Here is a 27719-nt window from a genome sequence, read left to right as displayed (position 1 = left end):
GTCTAATTTGCCAAGGACGGAAGCAGGGATTTAGGGGGAAATGTTTCTGTTTTTTTTTAAAGTAGAATCATTTTTTTCCCCAACCACACCCGAGGCGACCGCAGAAGCCAATCGGAGATGCGGGAACGACAATCCTAGCAAGAATAAGGACAACGTGGTCACAGAAAAAGGGGTAGTGAGCGACGCCCGCCGCCAGAGGCCGCTGCGAAAGGACGAGACGCGGACCTTCTCCTCTCCTCTCCCCGCCCTCCCCCCCACCTTCCGAAGGTTAGGCGGCGCCTGGTGGGTTCGGCGCAGCCGTGGCGTAACCTGATCGGAGGGGGGGGCGGAGTCTCCGAGCCAGCCGGCAACATGGCGGAGGCGGAAGGGGAAAGCTTGGAGTCCTGGCTGAGTGAGTAACCCTTGCCCTCTTTCCTGCCGCCGGGCAAATGAGGGGGGGGGGGTGTTGCGGCGGCCGAGGCGGCAGGAGTCTCGCCTTTGCCTCGGAAGGGAGGCGCGTTAGGAATGTGTGGCGGGCGGATGAAAAGCAGGAGAAGCGTTTGCACCGCTGGAGAGGAAGACGAATGGGGGGGATCATGACCAGCCCGGGAGCGGACGTCTGAGCGGGTGGAGGAGGGCGACAGAGCCGGCTGGCTTTGACCCTGGTCGGCTGAGCATCGGGGATGCGGGGCGGCGGCGGGACCGGGTTGAAAAGCTGCTCTGTTGCCTCCAAGGGTTCATCAGGTGGACAGCCGGCTCTTAGGACTAAAGGAAGCCCAAGGAGAGCTCAGGGGGGCGTTGCTGGCTGTCATTTACCTTCTGCCCACCTTTGCTTCTGAAGCTTTGGACCAGCGGCCTCTTGCAATCCGGCTTTTTGGTTCCCTCTGATCCAGAGCTGGTGTGTTGTTCCTTCTAGCTATAGGAATGCCTTTAATAAACGGAACACTTCCTCTTCTCTGGGACATGGTGTTATTTACTTCTCTGGCAGTATACAAATTATTTTAATATTCCGAGGGTTACAAATTACATCCAACTGCAATTTGGGCCAGTGGAGCTTATCCTTTAGGACAGACACATGCAATCCTCAAATTGGGACTTCAATTGGGACCGGAATTGCCATTGCTAAGTGATGTGATCCTAAAGCGATGTGTGACCGCATCACTTAGAGATGACATTCCAAGCAGTCCTGATTGTTGTGATAACTCCAGTAGGGTGGGTCATTAAGTAGGAAGTGGAGAGAGTGCCTGTGCAGGAAGGTCAGAGAGGCCCTCTGAAAGACTTGTGATGTTTCCTGCCAGTTTCCCCCATTGACTATGCTTGTAGAAAAGGCAGCAGGGAAGGTCGCAAATGGCAGTCATGGGATCTGCAGGATTCTGCAACCAGTCATAAATGCAAGCTGGTTGCCAAGCCCTTCAGTTTTGTTCACGTGACTGTGGGATGCTGCAATATCTAGAACTTTGAGAACCAGTCATAAGTTCCTTTGTTCAGCACTATCATAACTTCAAATGGTCCCTGAACAAACAGTTGTAAGTCAAGAACTACCTGTTTAGTTTACTTCAGAATATACCCAAATTGCTTTCTTCCCTCCCCTTTAATTTGTTAAAAAAAGATCCCATTTCCTGAAATATACACTTTATTTCTACTATCCTCTTATTTATCTCCTCTTTCCATTCACTTATTTGTAAATTACTCATTAGTACTGATTTTGGCCTTGTCCCAATTTTCTAGTGTTGTAATTTTTCAGAGTCTGTTGTACATTTTTTAAATTTACTGGGGGGGAAATCCTTCGCCCCCCCTTTCTACATTGAATTGCCATCGAGGTGTTATGTTTTGCCTGTTGCAATAAGACCGTGCATTTCAATATACAATATATACACTCAATTAAACGGAAACTCTGAGTTGCATTGGCAGTAGTTGGAGGCTCCTGCGGTTTGGCTCCATTAAGAAGTGATTCGTTTTTAAGAGGGAGGAAAGTAAAATATTTTATGTGCATTTTCTTCTGTTAAATAACTACAATATTTCTCTTGGGCGTTCTATGGGTTTGCATTTTCAAGTTTTCTAAGTAAATTTTGTTTTATTGTTCAGTATAGAAGGGGACATCATGGCTCAGCGGTTAAAGACACTGAGCTTGTCAGCTGGAAAACTGACAGCTTGGGTTCAAAACCTAAATGCCCCTCAACAGGGTGAGCTCCCATTCCTGCCTCAGCTCCAGCCCACCTAGAACTTCAAAAGCATGCAGATGCAAATAGATTAATAGGTACCACTGATGGGAAGGTAACTGTGTTCCATGTGCCTTTGATGTATAGCCATGCTGGCCACATGACCACGGAAAATGTCTTGGGACAATGCTGGCTACCTTGGCCAAGAAACAAAGATGAGCACCCCATCCTAGAGTCAGCTTTGACTGGATAAGGAAACCTTTATCTTTAGCTGTTCAGCAGATATTCAAATTACATCATTCTTCCAGACATATTTTAAATTGTAGAAATGGCATAAGGATGGGGAATAAATGGATGAGAGGTTTAAGAATCCAAGAAGAGCTTTGGTTAGTCTGACCAAAAGTCGGTCTGGTTCAGCATTCTATTTGTCAAAGTAGCAATAAGATACTTCTGCAAAGCCAAGTAATACCACATGACAGTACCTTTTTCAATTGTTACTCCCAATGATTGATAGCCTTACTGTTATTAATCTTGTAGATAGTGGCACTTGGTAGACTTTTGTAGTGGATTGCCTGCATGTGGTATGTCCTTTGTTTGCTCTAAATACTTCACATACATTATGTCAAAGTGAAAAAAGATTAATGCTGTTATTCTCATATAGCAGACAAAAGTCTGATGCTAAGAGATAATTGTTTGCCAGTTAGTACTTGAATGGGAGATCAAATCACCAGAGAACAATAAAGCTGTAGGTTAGACAATTCTGGGGAAAAAGCAATTGCAAACCGGTTTTGTATTGTTGCCAAGAAGAAAACCCTGCATGGTTTTGTCCAGGTATTCACCAAATTGGCATTCTTAACTCAAAAACTGCTTTATCATTTTTAAGGCTGCATAGCTAATGTACTGTAAAAATGGGGTTGGAAGGCATGAATTTACATTGTCCAGCCTTAGCCAATATTCTTTATCACTCCTTTTATATATTGTGTCATGGGTAACCGGTAGAGTGATTAACATGAAGTTCCTTTATTGGGTAGGCCTCAGTAGGCAGATACTGGAACATCAGTATCATTTATTGGACCAGCTCTGACTTGCTTGGAGTTGGCATAGAAAATTTACTTCCATTAATTTTGATAGGAAGAAAGAATAGATTTGAGAAAACTCCACTTATTTGAATCCCACCTTTATCACAGGTAGTCGTCGTGTTACGACCACAATTGAACCCAAAATTTCTGTTGTTAAGTGAGTTTTGCCCCATTTTATGACTTTTCATGCCACAGTTGTTAAGGAAATTATGGCAGTTGCTACTATGGTTGTTAAGTGAACCTGGCTTCCCATGGACTTTGCTTCTCAGAAGGTCACAAAAGCTGTTCATATGATCTGGAGAGAACTGCAAACATCATAAATATGAACCGGTCACCAAACATCTGGATTTTGATCATGTGATCATGGGGATGCTGCCACGAAAACAGTCATAAGTCACTTTTTTCAGTGCCATTGTAACTTTGTAAGTCTGTTGTAAGTCGAGGACTACCTGTATTTTTATAAATAACTCAAGGCGGCAAACATGCCTTATACTTCTTCCTGTTTATCCCACAACAACAATCCTGTCAGGTGAGTTGTGTTGAGAGAGTGTAACTGACCCAGTTCCCCAGCTGGCTTCCATGCCTAAGGTGGAACTTAAAATTGCAAGTCTTTTTTAGTTCAAGTCAAACACGGAAATAGGTGTTAATGCTTCACATTATCTAAAGTATTATAATGTGTATATGTGAACCAATTATCACAAATAAAGATCACAAATATATTGTTCATATTTTTTTAAGAAAATACTTGATGCCAGAGTCCAATACAGGTGAACATCTGTATTAATTGTTCTTTTACTGCTGCTAGTCTGTGTTGCTTACCTAAAATATTTCATTTTTTAACAAAGTGTCCTTTATTTGGATTTCTAATTACTGGAAAATAATGTTGGGTTGTAATTGGAATAGGAATTCCCTAGATTAAAAGCGAATGAATGTTTTTCATATTCTCATAACTTCATTTTTGATAACTAAATTATGTCAACTAAAACGATTACATAATTTGCTTTGGCATTCCTTATTCCTCACATCTACCTTTTAAACTATTAATTAGAAAATAATTACTGACTTCAAAGATTAAAGAGAAAAGAAAAGAAAAGATGTATAAAGATGCCCAGTGGCCTTACCATAGTTTCTTTTAAACCAATCTTGAATTCTGTTTCATACTTTCTCTGTGTCGGAAACAACACTCCAAAAAAGCTATGGCTGTGACAAAAACAGAATGTCTGATTAAAATTAATTGCTTATAAAATAATTTACCTCACTTACAAAATTGATAAAATCTCCTAACATCAAATATTCTGTCTCTCACCCACAAACCACTGTGACATAAGACACATGCCCACATTTTCCTCCTCTTTTCCAGCAGAAGCAGCCAAGAAGAAGAAGAAAAAAAAGCAGAATGGAAAAGGGGTGAACAGTTGCTGCATTGGAAGGCAAGAGAAAGATGGGAGGAGGGGAAACTTATCTGGAAGGAGATGGGAAAGGAGAAATCAGTAACCGGACAGGGAAGGAAATAAGAGAGAAGCCATGCTTTAGTGTTATGAAAGAGTTATTATTCACCAAACACAGTCTTTCTCAAGTCATCTTCAAAGCTTCCCAGTGTTTTCAGCAGAACTGTTTCCTATGTATCGGAGCTTCTCTTTGTATAACTGAACATAGTTATTTTGTCCTGACTTCCAGTTCAGAAAACATTGGTAGACGATATTGTTACACATCCAAAAAACTGTTGTGGTGACCACTAAAGCTATGTGGAAGGAGTGTGCAGGAACACTATGGTATTTTTAAAACAAAAACGCTTTTGGATTCGTTGCATCCATGTTCTAATATTGAAATTTTAAAATACGTAAGCAAATTAAACCTTAACCTTAAATGAAAAGCAAAAAGAGGTAAAAAAAATGTGATTCCTTTAAATTGTTTTTTCTGGCATAGACATGATATCTACTTGGATTTTTTGTGTGTCCAATTAATACTAATTTCATTCACAATTATTCTCTTAAAAGCCCCAGGATAATATATGCTCTTCTTGTGGCTTGGTTTTTTTTAAATCATTTTGTTCTCCATGCTTAAAATTTAATCCCATTAATCACCTGTGACTTTTGCTGCCATCACCAAATTGTTTCATGGTGTTTAAATTATTATTTTTTCTGTATTTCATAATATATATGAGGCAATATAAATAGGTGAGTTTGAGGGAAGATATAAAACAACATAATAATTTTGTTAATGTTTAAACAAAGACTTGAACTAAATGCAACCATTTAAATCACTTAAAATGGTTTATAATGAGATACTCTTAATATCACAAAATAACTGTGGGTTGTCAAATCCTTGCTTTACCTGCATTAAATATATACTCATAAACCTCTCACTTTGACAGATGGAGATTTTCTAGGGCTAGGATTTGAAGTTTTCCTTAGACACTGTCCTTCCACCCACAGCTCCCAAATCCCTCTCTTCTGTTTTCATCTCCCTCTGGAATAAAAGCCATGCCTTATTATGAATTTGCTGGATTTCTCCTACCCAATGATCACATTCTGCAGACTTGGTACAGTAGGTCTCTGTTCTGCATTCATGGTCTGGTATTCAGTGCCAATTCTCTTTCGAAACCAGAGTTACTTAGAATTGGTTTCTTTTTTATTGTGGGTTTTCTGCGTTTGAACATGAAATGTCAATTATATTTCGCATTTAAGACTGACTGCTGCTCAGTTATCTTTTTCTAATTTAGGAAGGCACCTTTTAGTCACAGGTATCTGCATTATAATTTGCTTGCTCAAAATTTTAAATATTTCTGGTTTTACCCACTAACATAAGGTTTGCGATGACTATAGCTTTTCCCTTTTTTTGGTTACACAAGGGACTTCTTGTGTTCTATGAGTTCTCAAGGTTTATAGGGCAAATTGATATTGTCTAATGCAGTGTTTCTCAACCTTGGCAACTTGAAGATGTCCAGATGTTCTGACTGGAATCTGTTGAAAAACAACTTGGAGATTTTCTGGATTTTAGCAAATCTCACCAGAGATTGATTACACTTCCTGCCAAAGCCATTGGATATGTTTTATCCCCGATGGGCTCTGCAGCTACATAGCTTCAAATGTTTTCCAAGCCTCTTTTTAAATCCACACGTCACAGAGATTTCTTGAGCTTACGTGCCCGGGTTGGGTGATGATAAAAAAGATGTAAAGCATATGATTCTGTAGCAGCATGTCTAACATGTGCCGGTTCATTCAGCCAGGCTTCCATGTAAGCAGGCAGCTGATTACCTCGATCCAGGATTTTTTTTATTTTGTATATTTATTTTTTTACAAAATGTTTATCTTGCCCCAATTGATTGACTCAATGCCAGTATGACATTCACATAACATAACTTTAAAAAAAAAAAAGGTCAGCCAGTCACCATCAACTTAATTAATTAATTTTTCAGGTGGAATATCTTGTCTGTATTGGTGTTGCCTCTCCTACTCCACTTTTTATTATGCCACACGCTAGGAGCCCCTAATTTTTGAAAGTCCATGGTCCACGTATACAATTCTGAAGGTGGTGTTTGTATGCATTCTCTCAAAATTGATCCTACCATGGCAAAATGAAAATTACTGAGGAAAAAAGAAAATGATGTAGGGCAGAAAGGCTGGTTGTCTCCAGGAAACATTTTAATAGGTGTATTGATGCCCCTCAGATGCCAGCTGTAACAGAATAAAAATCCTGGAAACACCTGGTGTGCCCCCCCCCTCTATACACATATAGCTCTCCTTTAAAAAAAACCTACCTCAAACAACTAGCTTTCTATATCTCAGAGAAAGATGTTTTGGGCAAATGATTTCTTGCTAATATTTTTGTAGGCAGGTGCCTGCGTGTGTGTATTGTGGCAAATACAGTTGAATATTGTATAAAGCACAGAAAGAAAAGTGCTTCAAGACACATGGAAGTCAATGTGAAGCCCTTCATTTTCAAATATTTGAAGCAGTGGTATCCCCTGAAGGGCTTGCAACACTGCCTTGGATGCTACTCTGGCAGTCTCTTCATGCATGTTGATGCCCAACCGGTTTGCTTTAGTGGGAAGAAAATGAAGCAATCAGTTGCACATCTGCAGGTGTTTGGAAAATGGGGAACAACTTCTAAATCAGCTGCGTGAGCTGATTCAGGCAGCTGATGCACTATTTCCCTATACTTGTTATATTTATGTCCTGCCTTTCCTCTAGAACAGCAGCCCTCAACCTTTTGGGCATCAGGGATCAGTTTTGTACAGAGGGGTTTTCCCACGGACTGGAGGGGGCATGCCCATTTTCTGGCATGCAGTGGACTGATGCTGGTCCAGGGACTGGGGCTTGGGGACCTGCTCTAGAAGCTCAGGAGGCTACACATAGCATCCCTTTTCTAGATTTTGCTATTGATAGTTTGGACTAAAAGACAGGCACAGGGTCACCCAGTAAGTTTTCATGATTATCATGGATTTGGGGCTAATATCTTTGGTTCTTAGTTACTACGCTATGTGAAATATTTGTGTTTTTCCCCAAGGCCTTTCTGAAGGAGAAAGGGAAATAGGTGTAGTAGCATAATACTCACCAACCACTTTAGGTCAGAAGGAAGTTTTGAGGTTATTATTATTTTTAAACCATTTACACCTTTGCTTTTTCTTTTTAACCAGACAAAGCCACCAATCCCTTGAATAGACAGGAAGATTGGGAGTATATTATTGGCTTCTGTGATCAGATCAACAAAGAACTCGAAGGGTTCGTATCCAAAACTATCCAAACTGCATCATGAGGTTTTGTTGAAGAAGGGATTCTTTGGAAAGCTGCAGGATTTGATCCTTAATTTAATACAGTTCATGTGATAAGTATTACTTGGGTTTTGATAGATATTAATAGAGGTAACCATCGACTTACAACCATTAGTTTAGCAATCATTCAAGGTTAGAACAGCACTGAAAAAAGTGACTAATGACCAGTCCTTGTTCTTAAAGCTGTCGTAGCACACCATGATCACATGATCAAAATTTGGGCGCATGGCAATTGGCATGTATTTATGACGGTTGCAGCATTCTGGGGTCCTATGATCACCATTTGTGTCCTTCCCAGCTGGCTTCTGTCAAGCAGAATCAATGGGAGAAGCTGGATTTGCTTAACAACTGAAGTGATTTGCTTAACAACCGTGGCAAAAATGGTTGTGAAAACAGGTGCAAGTCATTTAATAGTCACTTTGCTTATAAACAATGGAAATTCTAGTCCCAATTGTGGTTGTAAGTCGAGGACCACCTGTCTTTTGCACACTCAAATATGAAAACTGTACAGGGAATATTTTTTTGTATGATGCATGACAAAGCATCCCAATTAATAGAGCTAGGGATTGGTTTTAAATCCAGGGATAAGCTTCAAAACATTTTATTTCATTTCATTTCCGATTCTCAAATCGAAACAGCTTTTGGAATATGAAGTCGGTTATTTGCTCGTTTCAAGCTTTTCCTCCTCAAAATACTGCAGTGATTCTAAATGTTAGTGGGCATTTGGGATTTAAATGTTTTTAGGGGAAAAATAGATTTCTGTTGACAATTGTAATAAATGGTAGCAATTGGAATGACTGGAAAATGTTATCTTTCCAATGTTCAGAAAATGAAGGGTGTTAAAACAGTTTTCTCTGGTCCTTCAAGAGTTCACCTTGGGTTGGTCCAAGATGGCTGCCTTTTCTTTGCACAATACCTGAGAACACTGCCGAAACAGTAAACACAATCCTAGTAGAGAGTTTGGAGGCCTTGTTTCGACTGCATCCTTGTGTGTGTCATTTTATAAAACAACATCGGGTTGAGAAGTTGATAAACCAATAATTGCTCTGTTGTTTTTGCATCATGAATCTTGGAAGTTCCATCTTTCTCTTTTTCCCCTCTGAAGTGAGATTTAACATTTGTATTTAAGAATAGTACTTTGAAAATGAGATTGCTGCATATTGCAGGGGCAGCTATGAAAATGAAACATTTTCCATTGTTCTGTATTTCCCAAACCTTAGTGTGAATAAACAGAAGTATCTGAAATAATCACAGATTGTTTATCCTGTTTAGTCTCAGTACTCTCTCTCTCTCTCTCTCTCTCTCTCTCTCTCTCTCTCTCTCTCTCTCTCTCTCTCTCTCTCTCTGTCTCTCTCTCTCTCTCTCTCTTCTCTTAAATTTGAGATAATAGTTTTTTTCAGGAACAAAGAACAATGGTCTCCTATCTTTCTCTGTAGCTGATCAGATACTTGGAGAATGCTATTTAAATAAGTAACCTATTTATTTCAGTCCACAGATTGCTGTTAGATTGCTGGCTCATAAAATCCAGTCACCACAGGAATGGGAAGCAGTCCAGGCCTTGACAGTAGGTCTTCCTTACTTCTCTTTTGAAATTCTGGATTTGCATGCAGATTAATATCTTCATGAAGTAAAACTATCAATGGGGCTACAAAGACTTATTTAGATTAAGGGAAATTGTCTCATTGAATCATAAGCCTCTTCTGTGACAAACTTTAGATTATTTTTCTCATTGTATTTCTCTCTAGCTCTTTAATTATGGAACCAGATCTAAATACTGGCTTCACATACGAGAAAATGTATAGGATTGAACTATGTTTGCCTTAACATCCTCCTTATAAAAAGTTTTTACTCTTTATGATTTAGAAGTAAAGTATAAGGACATGCAATTGTGGTTATGTCTTGGCATTAGCTAGGAAAGGATATTAACACCTGAACAACTATCTGCTAAGTCTTGTGTGCTAATACAAATACAGTCCTCTTTCTTAAATGTACAACCTGGAAGGTCAGAAGTCAGTTCTTCCAGATGTAAAATGCATGTTTTCCTGAGATATAATGCATTAAAATGGTTTAATAATGTGTAATTGGTATCTTCATTTCATATTGCTGAGTTGTGTGACGTATATTCCATAATTAACTAGGTCAGTGAAGATGGATCAGTGTTTATATAGTAATATAAAAAAGTAGACTTCTGACCCAGTAAATTAACTCTGAATGGTTTACTTACTATATTCTTTGGAGTTAGATTATTTCCACCTAGTCATCTAATATTACTCCATCCATATTGTTAACTCTTTTAGTGTCCACAACTGAGGCAGTCATAGAGGATCCTCATAAAAATGGCACTTCAATTTTTACAGGTCCATGTACAGTTCTTACAGCCATATCAAAATGTCATTTCACACTGCCTTCTCTGCAAGCTGCTGCTTGGAGGGAAAAAATATTAGATTTAGAAGAGGTGGGAAAAGCTATTGATTTATTTAAAGGTATTAGCAAGAGGAATATATTTCCATGCACACTGTCTTTGATCCTTTTCACAAGGAGGTCCCCAACAAATTATCTGAATGGGATTCTCAGAAGAAAACATGATCCACTTTTGTCTTACATGAAACCCTGATGGTATAAATATCATTGGGTGATTTCATAGGGAACCTGTGGCTTTTTGGAGACCAGTTGGAGGACTTTCTTCCTGATTCTTGATACTTATCTCATGTCTGTTTGCTTCACTTTCAGGTGCTGGAAGCTTGTATGAAGAACTGTGGGCGCAGATTTCATAGTGAAGTAGGGAAGTTTCGTTTTTTAAATGAGCTAATAAAAGTTGTATCTCCCAAGGTTGGTATTAGTTCTGTTTTATTCATTTCTATCTGTTCAGTGGGTTGTTCATATCCCCAAACATAGTTTTTTCTGGCACATCCTTCAAAGATGCATCAGGCTGTAAATAATAGAATTGCACCTACACTTGAAAAGTGCTTCACCCTATTTGAGCTGTTTTTAAGTATATAACGCACAACTTGGTAGCCAGAGGAATAGGGCAGAGATGGGAATCATTCAAGGAGGATATGTGCAATTCAGATAATTAAAGGATTTTACACTGAAGTTCTTTGTGTTTTAACCTGGGATTGAGTTCTATTGAATTTAGCGATGCTTATTTCTGAGTGGATATGCCCACGATTGCCTTGATGAGGTTTAGATATTGATGACATGTTGAATCTTTTGATGGTGCATTAAAATTGTTTGTGTGCGCAGGTGTGTACACACACACACACACTGTTCTCAGTTCACACACTGTTCTCAGTTTTCTAGTCACATAAGTTATTCTTGGAATTTTGTTTTGGCCAAGTAGTTGCAAATACAAATATGATTTCGTGATGTACAGTTTCTTAAGCTACTGCATCTGAAACCAACAAACAAAAAAATCATTTGTAATGTAGTTGATCTTAGATAAATCTTATGGTTCAAAAATGATTATTTCATTCAAGGGCAGAAAAACTGAAATCTTTTACCTTTTGGGGCATTCTTGCAGTACTTGGGAGACAGAGTGTCAGAAAAGGTCAAAACCAAAATAATTGAGCTGCTGTACAGCTGGACAATTGCTTTGCCAGATGAGTCCAAAATCAAAGATGCCTACTACATGTTGAAAAGACAAGGTAGAGAATTGTTTCCTGTACTGCCTTTTTCCCCCTCCTTTGTAGCTGAATAGAATTTTGTAATAATGTAATAACAGGCATGTACAGTTATACCGTACGTTACATAGTTAGGTACCTTATCTATATGTTATAGAATAGTACAGAAAATTTTCCCTCCACAAAATGCTATGGAGTTCTCACTGCTATAATGATACAGTTCTTGACAGTGTTAATAGCCAATCCACACACATAACACTACCATATTTTTCGGAGTATAAGACGCACCGGAGTATAAGGCACACCAAGATTTTCAAGAGGCAAAATTTTTTAAAAAAGTTTTTGCACTCTGCAAACCTCCCAAAAATGGCCCGTTTTTCACGAAAATGGGCATTTTTTTTCAATGAAAAAGCGCATGAATAGCCTTTAGGAGGCTTGTAGAGTGCTCCTGGGGGGGGGGGTGCCCCCCCAAATGAGCAAAAATTGCCTGTTTTTTGTGAAAACAGGCCCGGTTTTTGTCAAAAAAAGGGCATGCATAGACTTTAGGAGGCTTATAGAGTGCTCCTGGGGGTTGGGGGGGAGCGGCAAAATTAGACAAAAAATGGCCTGTTTTTCACTCATTTCTGCCCTCCCCAGCCCCCAGGAGAACTCTGGAAGCCTCCTAAAGGCCATGCATAGCCATTTTGGTGAAGAGGGTGGGGTTTCTTTCACTGTATAAGGCGCAACCAGTATTTCAGCCTCTTTTTTGAGGGAAAAAGGTGCATCTTATACTCCGAAAAATACGGTAATTACATTTTTGGCCTTTAGATCATCTATTTAGATCAAAATAACCAAGTTAAATGAAGTGTGCTTAATCTAATTCAGGCTTTTTCAAATTATTACTTTTCGGGTAGGTAGATTTACAGCTCTTATCATCCCCCTAGTAACATTGTGGATCAGATGACGAAAGTTCTAGTTGTACCAACCAAAGGCCATGAGGTTAAATAAGAGTTAAGGAAGGATGGCTATATCAGATTTCCCCAACAAGAGCATCGTCCTCTGTACATATTTCAACCTTCAAATTTCCCCTAGCCAAGCATGGCCCAACCAGGCTAGAAAGCTGGAGGCTGTGAGTTCAGGTCCCGCCTTGGCCATAAAAGCCAGCTGCGTGACTTTGGGCTAGTCACTCAGCCCAAACTATCTCACAGGATGGTGGTTGTGGGGAAAATAGGAGGAAGAAGATGTGTTGGATATGTTCACCGCCTTGGGTTGTTTGTAAAAATAATACAAGTGGGAAATCAATCAACCTGAGGGTTTTCACCCATCTGGCAGGGAGCTAGTTTAGGGGAAACTGATCTGGACAAAGAGAAAAACTGTCTTAAAGCAGAAATGTTGTACGATGATGAGTTGCAAAGATTCAAACACAGTAGTCCCTCTGAGGGTGATTTGTCTCCTATTATTGAAAAGCAGGAGGTTAGCAGGAGATAGGAAGAGAGAAGCAGACTCAAGCCTTTCGGATACTTTGATATGACATTCCTATTGTTTTCTGTTTGCTTTCAGGCATTGTCTTGTCTGATCCTGTTATTCCTGTGGAGAAAACCCTTATTCCCTCTCCGCCACCTCGTCCCAAGAACCCCGTGTTTGATGATGAAGAGAAGTCCAAGGTAAACTTGAAGTCTCAGCTATAATAATGTGCAACAGGCAAGTTCCATTGGGCTGCTTTTCATAGGATAGAGCAGTATTTTTCAACTTTGGCCATTTCATGGCTGGCTGGGGTATTCTTCAAGTGGCCAAGGTTGAGAAACACTGGGATAGAGAACGTAAAATTGGGCTTTAGTAGCTTTAGTTGCTCCCTCTCCATCCGCAGCTTTAAAAACGTTCAAGAGTGAATGTTTCTTATTTCCCATGAATGTTGTAGCACAACAACTCTGATTTTTGGAAGCAATTGCAGATACTTCTGGGTGCACTACAAAATGTCATGCTTTGTGATCTTGCTTGTGTTCCGAGTATGGGAACTTTAGGGGTTGCATTTTTAAGTGTAAAGAAAACCCAATCAGGTGAAGTGTTCACAAATTATGACCTGTTGTGCGATATAAATCTTACGTTTGATTTGAACAAGATAGTTGGTTTTCTCTATTTGTGGATAATTTCTCTATTTCTTTGTGGGTGAAAAAAAATGTTTCACTTTGGTCATCCTCTGAATTTAGGGCCGAATTGAATGGCTTAGGTTGTTCGGCATCATAGTAATTCACATCTTACAGTTGTGTACTATGAATGTGATTTGTTTTTCTTCTAAGGAAGGAAATTGTGGAAGTGGCTGAGTCAATAAAAGGTCGTCTACACATCTTACTCTGATCTATTTATTTCATACATTAGCAATAACACTTAGACTCATATACTGCTTCATAGTGCTTTACAGCACTCTCTGTAAAGACAAGTGTGAGTATATTGCTCTCAACAATCTGAGTCCTCATTTTACCAACCTCATTTTACCAAAGGATGAAAGGCTGAGTCAATCTTGAGCTGGTCAGAATAGAAATCCTGGAGTGGACAGTGAATTACCCTGCAGTACTGCATTCCAACCACTGGGCCACCATGGCTTTCTTATTTTTTAACTTGGCTTTTTATTAAAGATAATTCCAAATTGAGTACAATCAAGACAGCCCAATAAAAATATGTGGAATTCAAAACTTAGAATCATTGAAAGTTACAAGCATCTTTCTCTTGTTAGCAAAATCTTGCCTTCGTTTACTTGTTATAGTTCCAGGCCTCTAGACCCAACATTCTCCCGGAATTACGGCAATCCAGATGTGAATTTGCCAACTCCAGGGCTGACTCTGAAGACTTGGTTGTTCTTTTTGTTAATGAGCTTGGATACATTCCAACAAGTTCAATGGGTTTTGCTGTTGTGTTTATAGGCCACATTTCACCCTAAACAGTATTCCAGAAGGTTGAGATCAGAATGCCAAAAGTCAGAATTTGATGCTTCAAATATGCATCAGGTATAAGATTTTTAGGTTTCCTTTAATGAATTTTGCAATAGCAGGGGTGGAAATGAGCCAGTGGTTTTATTTACTTATCTTTTCCTTTTTGCAGATTTTAGCTAAACTGTTGAAAAGCAAAAACCCAGATGATTTACAAGAAGCAAACAAGCTTATTAAATCTATGGTGAAAGAGGTGAGACTGAGCACTTAATAATACTGTAGAGGTGATGATTGCTTGGAATTTGTTTTATAGAATCACGTATTTTAGAATCTTTTAAACCCGACCATTAGTTACCAGAAAATTAAATGTGCTGACCCTCTAGTAATAAGATTTTTGTTTTCCTTAGCAGTTCTTATCTCTGTGTGAAATTATATCAGGAGGTTGTGTAACAAATAAGACAAGCTAGTCAATGATTTGTAGCTCCACTCAGCCTCCCAACTCTTAAATTAGAGAGTTAATAGGTTCTATTATCTTCAGTTCCCTGGCTCACTTGTTTACTAATGTCTGTATCATATGATAGAGAGCCAGTTTGGTGTAGTGATTAAAGCGCCAGGCTAGGAGACTGCGAGTTCTAGTTCTGCAAAAAGCCAGCTGGGTGACCACAAGCCAGTCACTCTCAGCTCCAGGAAGGACTCAAACTTCTTCCAAAAATCTTGCTAAGGAAACTGATATCTAATCTAGGTATTATTCATCAGGGATCATCATTGGCAACACCCACCCCGCCACCATCAAGTGACAAGATAGATATGCTTCCATCAGTTTAATCAATGATTTATGCCATTATTTCATAACTTGGTACCCTGCAGATATGTTGGACTACAACACTCATTCCCAGCCAGCATGGAATTTTCCTTACAAAAATATCCCCTCTCCCTTTCCTTTTTGTTATGACACTCTCTCTTGATTAATGTCATGTAGTTTCTTGCTTTTATCCTTGATTTCTGCCCCCACCCTGCATATTGTGTAGTATAGTATTTATCCTTTCCTTCTCAAATCTCTTAGCTCTATGACAAAATGCTTACCTTAAATAACTAAAAGTGATCTAGACAGATCAGTCAAAACTAAAATTTTCTGCTGTTTGATAAACTGCTATGAACAGAGTGATTCTTATTTTTTGTGTTAAGATTTGTCTGACTACCTACATAAAATATTCCTAAAAGCTTTTTTTAGAACCATGTGGGGACTTTGTAGCCAGAATTCTAGAAATAGTCCTGGGAGATATGTGATCTCTTGAGCTCTTCAATCAGCCTGCCCTGATTAAGAAGGTGAAATATTAAAGAATAAACTTAATGTTAGCTCTTTTGTTTCAAAACTGAAGGATGAGGCACGGATACAGAAAGTAACAAAGCGCATGCATACTTTGGAGGAGGTGAACAACAACGTGAAATTGTTGAATGAGATGTTGATCCACTACAGCAAAGAAGACTCTTCCGAGGCTGATAAAGAGCTTATGAAGGTTGATATGAATCTTTTCCTTATACAATAGTTAGTTCTTGTCATGTGAGAGAGCTGCCAGCGTCACTCAGATGATCACATTTTACTCACTCCATGGGTAGATAATGAATATCTTTGTGTTGTGTGTGTGTGTGTGTGTGTGTGTGTGTGTATGTGTGGCTTCATCACCTCTTTTCTCTTGTCCTTTCTGCACACAGGAGCTCTATGACAGATGTGAAACCAAGAGGCGGACATTATTTAAGCTTGCCAGTGAAACAGAAGATAATGACAGCAGTTTGGGTAACTGGGACTGTTCCTTTGCAGGGAAAGAAATGACTGGGTTTTCCCCCGGTAACTGGCCAAAACAGCTCCATGGCCACTGGAAAACTCCTCCTTCATTTTAAACAACTCTGGAGCTTTACATGAGATTTAACATTTTGGAAGGGTCCTTATATTAAAAAGCAGGAAACCTGTAGCTGCACTCTCTCTTGATACTTCCTCTAATGTAGTGAAATTGCAATGGTGGAAGGAATAATCTTAAGGAAGAGCCACAACTGAAACAGTGGTGTAAAAAAACCCTGAATGGGAGCAGAAGCATAATTTAAGTAAGCATCTCAGACAGGACCCTCCCTAGTTCTCATCAAGGACCAAGTGGGGAGGGGCATTCAGACCTGCAAGATCTGTTATTGTAACGTCAAACGGGCGTTGTCGCGTTGTCACATGACGTATTGCGATTGTCAACTAGCGAAGCTTTCCTAACCTGCTCCCGAGTTGCCATAGGCAGGGGCTTTTATTAGGGCATCGGTCGGAACTCTGACAGTGACTTTTCCCATCTTTGCTAAACCAGGGGTGGGCGTGGCCAGTGTGTGATGCATCCGGCCCATGGGCTATGAGTTTGACACCCCTGTTGTAACTTTATAAAAACCAGGCTTCATAACTTTGGTTTCCTTACCTGGTCAACATTGAAGGGATGACAGAATTATAGAATGAAAAGTTGTGAAACGGTGGATGCTCTTCTTCTATTACTAAATTACGCAGGTTCTTTTACAAAAGCCTTAGCCAGGAGTACGAATTCAGTGAGCAAAGTGCTTACCATTGATAAGGAAGAATACCTTCACTTGTTACTCACTGCTCACTGAACTCATGCATTTTACTGTCCATTTTAGCCAATTTAAATCGCCTTCTATCAACCTCATTTTCCACTTGGTATAAGGTGGAAAGGAAAAGGGGGAGCAATATACATTGGAAGCATTGAATGACATGATAGTATGCCAAGTGATTAGGGTGAAAAATGATCACTGATATAAATTTCATTTTGTGGATAGAAAATTTGTTTCAGCATCAGCTAACTATATAAAATGTAGATGTATGTTAAAAAAATGGTATGTTTGTATGTGCATGTGTGTGTGAGACATCTTCCCTATTTTTTTTTAAATGAAGCAGTTCTAAAGTAACTTAAATGTGATGCTTAAATTATGAACTTGCACATTACTTGATTAAAATGGTAGGTTTTTTAATATACCATAGATGAATAGTAGAAGATGGATCTAATGCGACAGTTCCTAATTCTATTCAATCATACTTAGTTTCAGGAAGGTGGTTCCTTAAGTGTCTAAACCACAAGGATCAAACAGAAAAAATATTTAAATGAAACTCAGTGGGCAGTGTTGTTTTTAATATACCGGTTCTTCATAACACATTTCTGAATATTCAAAGCCTAAACTATGCAGCTAGTCAGCAGGGCGTACTGTTAAAATGGCATGAATCAGATGGCTGATTATTTATTTGTTTATGGATACATGAACCACTTCAGGCAACCATAACCTATATAAAGAAACAACAGTCATAGCAGTAATGCATTGTAATAACACACATACATCCAATATTAAATTATGGGAAGAGTTATGGCTTTATGGAGCTCTATGACATTTATCCCAAAGATATGTTGATAATGTTTCTGGACAGAAGAAGCATTCTTGAAAACTCATTGGGCTATATCTATGCTATACCTTTTTTCCCTTACAGGAGATATTCTTCAGGCTAGTGACAACTTATCACGAGTAATAAATTCCTACAAAAAAATTATTGAAGGTCAGGTCATCAATGGTGAAGTAGATCTTTCAATGCTGCCTACAACAGAAGGTGAATCGCATTTCTCAGAAGATGCTTTGTTTGTTCCTTTAATGACTCTGCTGCTTCTTTTACGTAATTTTAAAATAGTATGCAATTTGGAAGGATATTTTTTTAAAAAACAACATCTGTAGTATAAATACACATCAGAATCAGTCATACTGAAATGCTGGCAAGAGAACATTTCAGGCTCCTAAAACATTATTACTTCCCATGTAACGGCTGGTCTTAAACCTGAGAACTTCAAAGGGAAATCCCTGCCTAAAAGCCCTGAACTACAAGCTTAGGAAGTAAGTTACTTCTATCAGTAATGACCTCAATTACAGTAATAGATTTTTCCCATAGTAGGTTACTATTAAGACTAACTGATGGATAATCATTATAATTATTTTAGACAATTTAACCTTCAGTGTTGTCAGCTTGCATTTTCCTGTTTTTTTTCCTCCTCTGCTAAGCTTATTGCTTACAGGCACTCTCTTTACAACTCAAGGTCCATATTCCTGCTGATTTAGAATAACACTGTTGAATTGATAAAGTGAATTTTAATTGTGAGATAGGCAGATTGCAAGCTTTGGAAATTCTTTTGTTTCTATTGGAGTCCAAAGGTCCCTGCAAAATAGTAATGGGTAAGGAAACTAGATATCAAATTATGCAATCTATGAGCTATGGTTGTGCTGTTGCATCTAAAAATGTACGTGAAAATTATTACCATTGGATTTTGTTCTGTTTTCCTCTTGCCATTATTTTAATCTAAGGAAGCTTCAACTGTTAAAACCTGTTAGCCTTTAAGGTGCCCTAAGATTTTTTTTGTTACATTTGTCATGTTTTGCTGGCTGTTCTGAATTTGAATATTCCTAGCCATATTCATAATAATAGGGCACATTTCTCAGTAATGCTGAATGACAAAGAATAGATAGGTGAGATACAAGAGAAAGAGCTCAGGCCAAAACATGGCAGAAGATAATTCTTGGCATGGCGGTTTCTGTTGCTCTTTAGAATTAGGGAACAAGGAAGCTCTTGTTTATTAAAGAAATGGGCAACGCTGGAAATCTGCCTTGAGAGTTGACTCTTGATTTCTTAGACGTGCATCCAGGTATTAAAGCAATGCCCTTGTGCTTAAAAGCAACTATCAGTATTGTGATGTATTTGCTGAAAACTGTTGTATCCTTTGGCATCTTTTTCAATTCTCTCCTTTCTTTCCAGGAAGCAATTCTGCCGATAACGTCAATACCCTCATTGATTTGGAGGGATTGGAGGTTTCAAATGCACCACCACCACCACCACCACCACCACCACCACTCCTTACGTCAGCCTTGAACGCAACACCAACCCTAACTCCAGCTCCAGCCTTATCAGAGATCCCCATCCTCCCACCCCCACCTCAGGCAACTGGTCACTCCCGGAGTCATTCAATCGGCCATGCTGAATCCATTGCTACTCAGTCAACTAGTGCAGCCAATTCCCTCTCTCTGCTTGATGAGGAACTCCTCTGCTTAGGTCAGTTGGATGCGGTTTGATGGTGTTTAATGTGGAGCTAGGGAGTCATGCTGCTGTGGATACTTTGTCCACAATCTGGTAAAAGGAAGGTCTTCGTCGCAATCCATTAAATAAGCCTGATTTCTGCCCTAGAGTATCACTAAGAGCTAAGGAAGACAGCATAGGCAACGTAGTACTTGGTTTTGAATGCTGCCACTGTATTGAGATAAGAAAGACTGAGAGAGATGGAATGCCATAAGCTAAATGGAAATGTTATGAGTCCTCTTTTCCCAACTGCTGTATCTACAGCAGGCATGTCAAACTCGATTGCATTGAGGGCCACATCAGAGTTGTGTTTGACCTCAGGGGGCGTGGGGGGGGGGGATGCATGGCCAGGGGACATGACCAGCTCGACATTACTCGTGTTGGGGGCACCTGAAGTGGCCCGAGTACTCTGCCAGTGAAAGTGGAGTTCGGGAGAGCCACATGCGGCCCTCCTGATTTCAGATTTTGCCGGCAGAGGCCCTGCAAGCCGGTCCTTTGTTGTTCCCAGGGCAGCCCCATGGGCCAGATCTAAGCACCCCATGGTCCTGATTCAGTCCACGGGCCTTGAGTTTGACACCCCTGATCTACAGTAATTTGGTATAGTGTCCATGGGTAGCATATGTATGTGTGTATTTAATAAATGTATATAGGGTACCCATCTCATATACGACGCTCTGGGCGTCTCACAATTAAAATAGAATATAAAGCAAAACAGCCAGAATTTTTTTTTTAAAAAATAAAAAATATCATAAAAATGGCATCCTAGAAATAAAAACTCTCAAATTAGCCATGAAACAAACTCACTCGTTTTATCCAAGCCCTGGGCTTGAAAGTCAAGTCAGCTTAGCGGTATGATTGGAGCAGTTCTAATTGTGGAGGGGTGTGTGTGATGTTCCGGAGAACAGACACCATGGCAGAAAAGGATTTTCTGCTGGATCGAGATGATGCTCTTTCTCAGACAGGATCTGGAATATATCTCCCCTGGACAGGTAGATTACACTGGGGTCTTTTGAGAAGGCGTGTGATAGTATTTGTTTGAATGAGCTGGGAGCAGTAAAATTACTCATACTCTCAGAAGAACATCTGTAACTTGCCCTACTTGCTTCTGCTCCTGGTTGTTGAGTAACAAATACAGTCTAAACAGTAAGAGTTGTGTAGTTAAAGAGCAGTAAAAAAAAGGAAAAAAATTAAGAAATGGCTGTGTGAATTGGCCCAATGTCTATTTTTTAACAGGTTTTCAAAGAGTCGCTGAGCCGAATGTAAGCATGAAATCTGTCAGGGAGAGGGTGATATTGCAATTAACTCCCCACCCCCACCCCCACCCCTGTCCTTCATCTCATAACACAGCACTCTTGGATACTGTCTTGGAGAACGAGGGTTTGTTCAAGGCCCCACAATATAACTGTACCTAAACTTGGATTTGCACTTGGGTCCACAACCTAAATGCAAAATACCGCATGCCTCATCAGCTTACTTAAGAATTTTTTCCTACTAAAATGTGACTTACCTTTATCGCTTCCCATTCCTAACACTGTTTTTTCTCCCCACTCAGGCCTCAATGACCCTGCTCCAAGTGTAGTAAAAGAATCAACTGAAAGCAATCAGTGGAACCTGCTCCAGGTATTTTGTTTTCTGCACTCTACTATGTTTTAGGGCAGTGCAGCCATTTAGATTCCAAAGAGATGCGCTGAATTTGGCAGGCAGGTAAATATAGAGTTCTTGGATACGAGATGGGCAGCAAATACATTACATTGTGTGTGTGTGTGTGTGTGTGTGTGTGTGTGTGTGTGTGTGTGTAATGTTTGTCAAGGCACCTGGTATGCCCCAAATATGGGAGGGAGCATACTCCTTCCCTTTTGCCTTTCAGCTCCACCCTAGGAACCTTCCAGGCCAAAACCATTTTGTATTGATTTTTTTGCTGATAAATAAATGGAGATTAGTATAGATCTATTTCAAGCTACTTAGCTCTCATCAGCTAGCCACACCCTTACTGGGATTTGAAACAACTTGAAATAGATCTATACTAGTCTCCATTCATTTATTTATCAGCAATATATGTCTGTGTGTGTGTGTATGTTTTCGGAGATTTTTACGGGTGTAGGTATGCTGGTTTTGTTGTATTCGGGTCTTTTCCCGTGTAAGATTGAGATTGTCTTTGCAACGTTTCGGCAGAAGATGGCAGGTGAGATCCTGCCGAAACGTTGCAAAGACAATCTCAATCTTACACGGGAAAAGACCCGAATACAACTATATATATATATATATATATATAAAGGGTGTGTGTTCTGTCAAGATACAGCCTGCTGTGCCTTAAAATGGCTTCTATTGTACACAGTACTTCATGGTTTCACAGTACTCCACAAGGGGGCTCCCTCTGGTAAGGGGGAAAATCCAACATAAAAATTACGTTTGGTCCGGATATTTTCCCCCTATAAATAAATACCCGGGCAACTCCAGGTTATGGGCTAGTAAATAAATAAAATACATCATTTACACCTTTTCCTGAGGTCTGTGACTATAAAGCAGGGGTGTCAAACTCACATCACATGATGTATCGGGACTTCCCCCCCCCTTCGCTAAATGGGGCATGGCCACAGTGTGATGCATCTGGTCTGCAAGCTGGGAGCTTGAAAACGCTGCTATAAAGAGTTACAGATAGATGCCATCTTTGTTCCTCCTTGTGCTCAGAGGCACATTTTTGAATTATATTTGAAATGCTGCATAACTTCTTCCGTTTATACTTCAGAAGATTTTTAGGAAAGTATCCAGAATGAATCTGTCCTAAATAGAATTGTCCTTTATTTTTCTGGCTTATTTCATTGTTAGAGGATGCAGTAATGAAGAGCATCCTATTTTCCATAGGAGATACAGATCAGATTTATTTTCCATAATTGTTTCTATAACGAGGCAAGCCTATTTGAAATAGAGAAGAGCCTTTTTAAAACCTGTTGTGCCCTTGGCACCCTTCCCCTGATCCTTTGTATAGAGCAGGGGTGTCAAACTCAAGGCCCGTGGGGTGCTTAGATCTGGCCCATGTCACTCGTGTCGGGAACCCCTGTGGTGGCCTGAGCGCTCTGCCTGTGAAAACGGGGCTTGGGAGGCTGCAACAGCCTCCTGTAACCCTCTGCCAGTAGCTTGGGAGCTCCATTTCCGCTGCCAGGGCGCTTGGGTCACCACAGGCGCCGCTGACATGAGTGACGTCGAGCTGGCCATGCCCACCTGGTCCCAAAGGTCAAACACAACCCTGAATGAAACCCTCAATGCAGTGGTGAAATTCATTTTTTCTTACCACCGGTTCTGTGGGCGTGGCTTGGTGGGCGTGGCAGGGGAAGGATACTGAAGAATCCCCATTCCCTTCCATCCCACTCGGGCTAGCCAGAGGTGGCATTTGCCGGTTCTCCGAACTACTCAAAATTTCCACTACCGGTTCTCCAGAACCTGTCAGAACCTGCTGGATTTCACCCCTGCCTTAATGAAATCGAGTTCGACACCCCTGGTATAGAGGAATGCGCCCGGCCTGATGAAGGCCATTCTAGAGTGTGATAACAGAAGAGAGGTGAAATGCTGCAGTGGTACATCTCTTTCCTGTGTTGCAGAATGAGCCAGTAGATCTGGACTTCTTGAATCCAAAGCCAGTTTCTGTTCCTTGCAACTCTGCAGCGAACCCGCTTCTTTCATCTGTGTCACAGCCCGGATGTGGAGCATCAGTACCTCTTCCTTCTACCTTCACAGCCCCTCAGCCTGTTTCCAGTATCTCTGCTCCTACCTCAGCCTCATTCATCTTCTCTACTGGATCATCCTTTGGCCCTTTAAGTACAATGCCTGTAGCTCCAGGCTACTTTGGCTCAGCAATGGGAAGGAATGAATTGCACAAGATAGACCCATTAAATCATCTTCTAGAGGAAAACAAAGGGTAAGGGTTGGTGTGTCCCCGTCCCCCACTTGTTCTCTCTGCTTGATAATGGCTCTTTCTCTCTTTTAAATTAAAAATGGGGAATGAGGGCATTTCCTTTAATGTCAGTTTTCAATATTTGGGACTATTTTACTAAATGGTTCCTTAAAATAAGCCTCTGGGCCTGGCACATAAATTACTCTTTAACCTTCCTGTGGCCGTGGTTCAGCTCCTGTGCTATTGCAAAGAGCGTGGGGGTCAATTATCCATCCATCTCCACCACCAGCTAAGAATATATTTCACTGAGCACCACTGATGAAGATACAATACAGCAGTCGTGAGCAGGGTTTTATCTTCCCAAGGGCCATTTTCTGTTACAGGAATTGATACTAACCATAAGCATTTCCAATGATTTGTCCTCCCCAACCCCCCCCAACCCCCATTAAACAATATACGAACAGAGGGTGACAATATGTGTCCTGTCTATATTTTAAATTTACATTCAAGCTGCCTTGAGTCCAATTTGGTGGCCTTATACTTTAAATAAATCAGTGTTACTATTAGCCTGTGCGTAAATTCGGTAATTATCTGGAATATCCTTCTTTCAGGTCTTCAGCTCCATCCTCTACAGTTCCTGCTGCTACTTCTGCACTTCTGGCATCTGCTACAGGATTGCCACTCACTGGTCCAGGAGTTCCTCAAGTTCCATATCCAGGAAGTCCCATCTTCCAATCAGCCCTATTCCAGCAACAAGGAAGTCCCTTGAAAGGACCTGAAATCTCCTTGGCCAATATCCATGTTCCACTGGAATCAATTAAGCCAAGTATGGGTCATTGCTGGCCAGTATCTGTTTAGTGGTGAAGTAAAGGGTGCATATTTTTATTCTCAGGGGAAAAAAACATAGTTCTTCACATAGACACCCCCTTTTGTCTGTGTAGATGTGGTGTCCTTCATTCTATGGAATGAATGTGTGGATTATTTTTTTTAACCTGGTTTATCCTTTTAGTTTTCAAAAACATAAGCCTCTTATCCTGGGAGCAAATGCTGGAAATAATGCTGTATGTACTCTCCTGCCCCTTTATTGCCGTTTGACACTAAATGTCTGTTACAGGTTGTTGTTTTTAAAACATTTTGCTGCAATAAATTGAAGCAAAAGAAATTTATAGTAAAGTGATGCTATTTTTGAGGTAGTTCTTCTATCTGTTTAGGGAAATATTTAGGGAAATTTAGAAAAATAAGTGTTGTCCACCTAACCTTTTTGCAATGTTTATCCTTACATTTGTAATCAGTGAGAGCTATTTATTGAGGATGGTGGGGTGGAGACATGGGGACAGTGACCGACCAGTGTCACCAAAGAGGTAGCCTCTTTTCTCTTGTAGTGAGACTAAGGATTAACTAAGCATGACATTCGAAGTCCTTGAATCTTAACACTCAACTCAAGAATTATTTCTTGCCTTTATTCAATACAATATAATACAATACCAGAGTTGGAAGGGACCTTGGAGGTCTTCTAGTCCAACCCCCTGCCTAGGCAGGAAACCCTATACCGTTTCAGACAAATGGCTATCCAACATCTTCTTAAAGACTTCCAGTGTTGGGGCATTCACAACTTCTGGAGGCAAGCTGTTCCACTGATTAATTGTTCTCACTGTCAGGAAATTTCTCCTCAGTTCTAAGTTGCTTCTCTCCTTGATTAGTTTCCACCCATTGCTTCTTGTTCTACCCTCAGGTGCCTTGGAGAATAGTTTGACTCCCTCTTCTTTGTGGCAACTCCTGAGATATTGGAACACTGCTATCATGTCTCCCCTGGTCCTTCTTTTCATCAAACTTGACATAAAGGGAAACAGTGGGAAGCACTTTGAGATTGCAAGATTTTGTTATGACCGTTTAATAATAATAATAGTCGTGACCTCCATGGCATTGGTTTCTTAGTCTAGTCACCCTCATAGAACCGACAGGCATGAGAGGAAGGAGAGCAACGGCTGCGGTAATCCTTATGAGATGAAGACTTTATGGTGATTAGCATATCTGCTCTTCAGGAATGATAGCACTGACATCTAGTAGGGGAGTGAGAAACTCAGATCCCCATGGAGGGCCAGCTTTATTTTTTTTAACAACCATCTCATTAGAACTGGCTACAGAATGTAAGTTTGAAAGCTAGGTTGCAACTTCCGTTGCGACACAGTCCCCCTGTCAAAGTCCCATGCTGTTTATTCTGTGTTGCTTTTCTAAAACGCTTCTTTCGCCTTGCAGGCAGTGTTCTTCCCGTGATCGCTTACGACAAGAACGGTTTGCGTATTCTGCTGCACTTTGCCAAGGAGTGTCCTCCGGGGAGGCCTGACGTGTTGGTGGTGGTGGTATCGATGCTGAACACAGCACCTCTCCCGATCAAGAATATTGTGCTACAAGCTGCGGTGCCAAAGGTGGGGGAAAGAAGATAACAGTTGGCCAAGAACCAACCGGAGGAAGAATGTAGAATTATTTTATGGGTGCAGGCAGAAGCTAAAACTTCCCAGCAAGGAATCCCTCTGGATCACGGGGCTAAATCAAAGATAGATATTCCACCTAAGGGGAAGCAAGAATCTTTGTGCTACCATTTTGCAGGCTTCTTGTTCCCAGTTACTGCATTAGGACCAGAGGTGGTTATTCAGCAGGTTCTGACCAGTTGTGGAGAACCGGTAGCGGAAATTTTGAGTAGTTCGGAGAACCAGTAAATACCACCTCTGACTGGCCCTGCCCCCATCTATTCTCTGCCTCCCGAGTCCCAGCTGATCGGGAGGAAATGGGGATTTTACAGTATCCTTCCCCTGCCATGCCCACCAAGCCAGGCCCACAGAACCGGTAGTAAAATTTTGAATCCCACCACTCTTAGGACATCTTTGGATACTGTTGATTTCCACTGAGTTTCTGAGAATTTCTTCAGCTGATCCCAAATTAATTATATGAAAGCAGTTAACACTAGACAGCTGAGTGGTTTGGCCTTCTTTTAGAAAGTATTCCCATTTTTCAAAATACGCTTACGATCAAATGTGCTAGGTGTATAGTACTATTTCTACAGAAGCAGGTATTGTCTTAACTTTTGTTTTTGGTGTTTTCCTTACAGTCAATGAAAGTAAAGTTGCAGCCACCTTCAGGGACAGAGTTAGTTCCATTCAACCCCATCAAGCCACCAGCTGCTATTACCCAGGTCATGTTGCTTGCAAATCCTAGAAAGGTGGGAAGACTTGTGTTCCAGATCCTCCTCCTCCTCCTCCTCTTAAAAGATAGAGACCCCTTATACCGGGTCATGTTTTGTATGTCTCAACACTGTTTTCCTGGACTGATGTAATGGGTAGCAAACAGACTTCGATACTTTTCAAGGTTATCCTGTTTCCCTGAAAATAAGACCTCCCTGGATAATAAGCCCAATCGGGCTTTGAGCGTATGCACTGAAATAATCCCTCCCTGAAAATATTGCAACACAGCAGCAGCCATGAGGTGACCACGCTTGCCACCTTCTGCACCTCAAAAATAAGACCTCCCTGAAAATAAGGCCAAGCGCTTATTTTGGGGGTCAAAAGAAAATAAGACTCTGTCTTATTTTGGGGAAAAGCACGATAGGATAAATAAGAAACAGAGTATGAAGTATTACTTAATTCTGCTAGGCCTTGTTTTTCTTTCCCCTCATGCTTCACTAAGACAACTGAGTAAATCTGTGAAATTAGGGGACATACCTCAACTTCTCAATTTTCTGTAGCATCACTGGAACTGTTAGTGTCACAGTAATTATGTTAGGCTGAAAGTGGGGGCTGAGGGCTTGGCTTTTTCATTTTTTTTTAGGGGTGGGACTATAAACGGAAAACCCTAGAAAGTAATAATTCTTTACATTTACTCCAGAGAAGAGTCCAAAAACATGCTACGGATTTCTACTGTCCAAATGGTAGAATTTTCATCAGCGCAGCTCTGTGACCATTTGGGGAGGGGGTGGGCAGCTGGTTTAAAGGTGGGGAAATTATCCCACCAAAAATCAATCCTTTTATCCAAGAATTGGACACAATTGAGTGGAAGACAAGAGTACTAGAATACAAAAGGGCTTCCCATCCCTGATGTGGCATGCATCATGTACTCTTATTTAAGTGCTCTTTTACTCTGTATTCTGTGGGTGGCTGCTATATTTGGTTTTCCTTT

The 27719-nt window shown here is 40.5% G+C and overlaps 1 protein-coding gene across 2 annotated transcripts in view; it reads left to right on the top strand.

The window, feature by feature from the left end:
• Positions 1–210: 210 nt before the first annotated feature.
• The window catches only part of GGA3 (golgi associated, gamma adaptin ear containing, ARF binding protein 3), a 29903-nt gene continuing 2394 nt past the window's right edge, over positions 211–27719 (top strand). Inside the window, exons 1-17 of one of the 2 annotated variants that reach the window (XM_081934573.1) lie at positions 211–391; positions 7857–7941; positions 9480–9555; positions 10722–10820; positions 11512–11635; positions 13151–13254; positions 14509–14592; positions 14687–14767; positions 15894–16031; positions 16228–16309; positions 18035–18151; positions 19343–19636; positions 21213–21280; positions 23257–23573; positions 24161–24375; positions 25806–25975; positions 26656–26766. In XM_081934573.1, coding sequence (XP_081790699.1) covers positions 352–391; positions 7857–7941; positions 9480–9555; positions 10722–10820; positions 11512–11635; positions 13151–13254; positions 14509–14592; positions 14687–14767; positions 15894–16031; positions 16228–16309; positions 18035–18151; positions 19343–19636; positions 21213–21280; positions 23257–23573; positions 24161–24375; positions 25806–25975; positions 26656–26766 — 2205 coding nt within the window. In that variant the 5' untranslated portion in view covers positions 211–351. The remainder of the gene's footprint in view (positions 392–7856; positions 7942–9479; positions 9556–10721; positions 10821–11511; positions 11636–13150; positions 13255–14508; positions 14593–14686; positions 14768–15893; positions 16032–16227; positions 16310–18034; positions 18152–19342; positions 19637–21212; positions 21281–23256; positions 23574–24160; positions 24376–25805; positions 25976–26655; positions 26767–27719) is intronic. The other variant, XM_081934572.1, reaches the window with a different exon arrangement.

The sequence above is a fragment of the Natrix helvetica genome, assembly GCF_964273705.1.
Source record: "Natrix helvetica genome assembly, chromosome: 1".
Taxonomy (NCBI): Eukaryota; Metazoa; Chordata; class Lepidosauria; order Squamata; family Natricidae; genus Natrix; species Natrix helvetica.
Note: the sequence above shows the minus strand (reverse complement) of the source record. Positions and strands in the feature narration are given on the sequence as shown.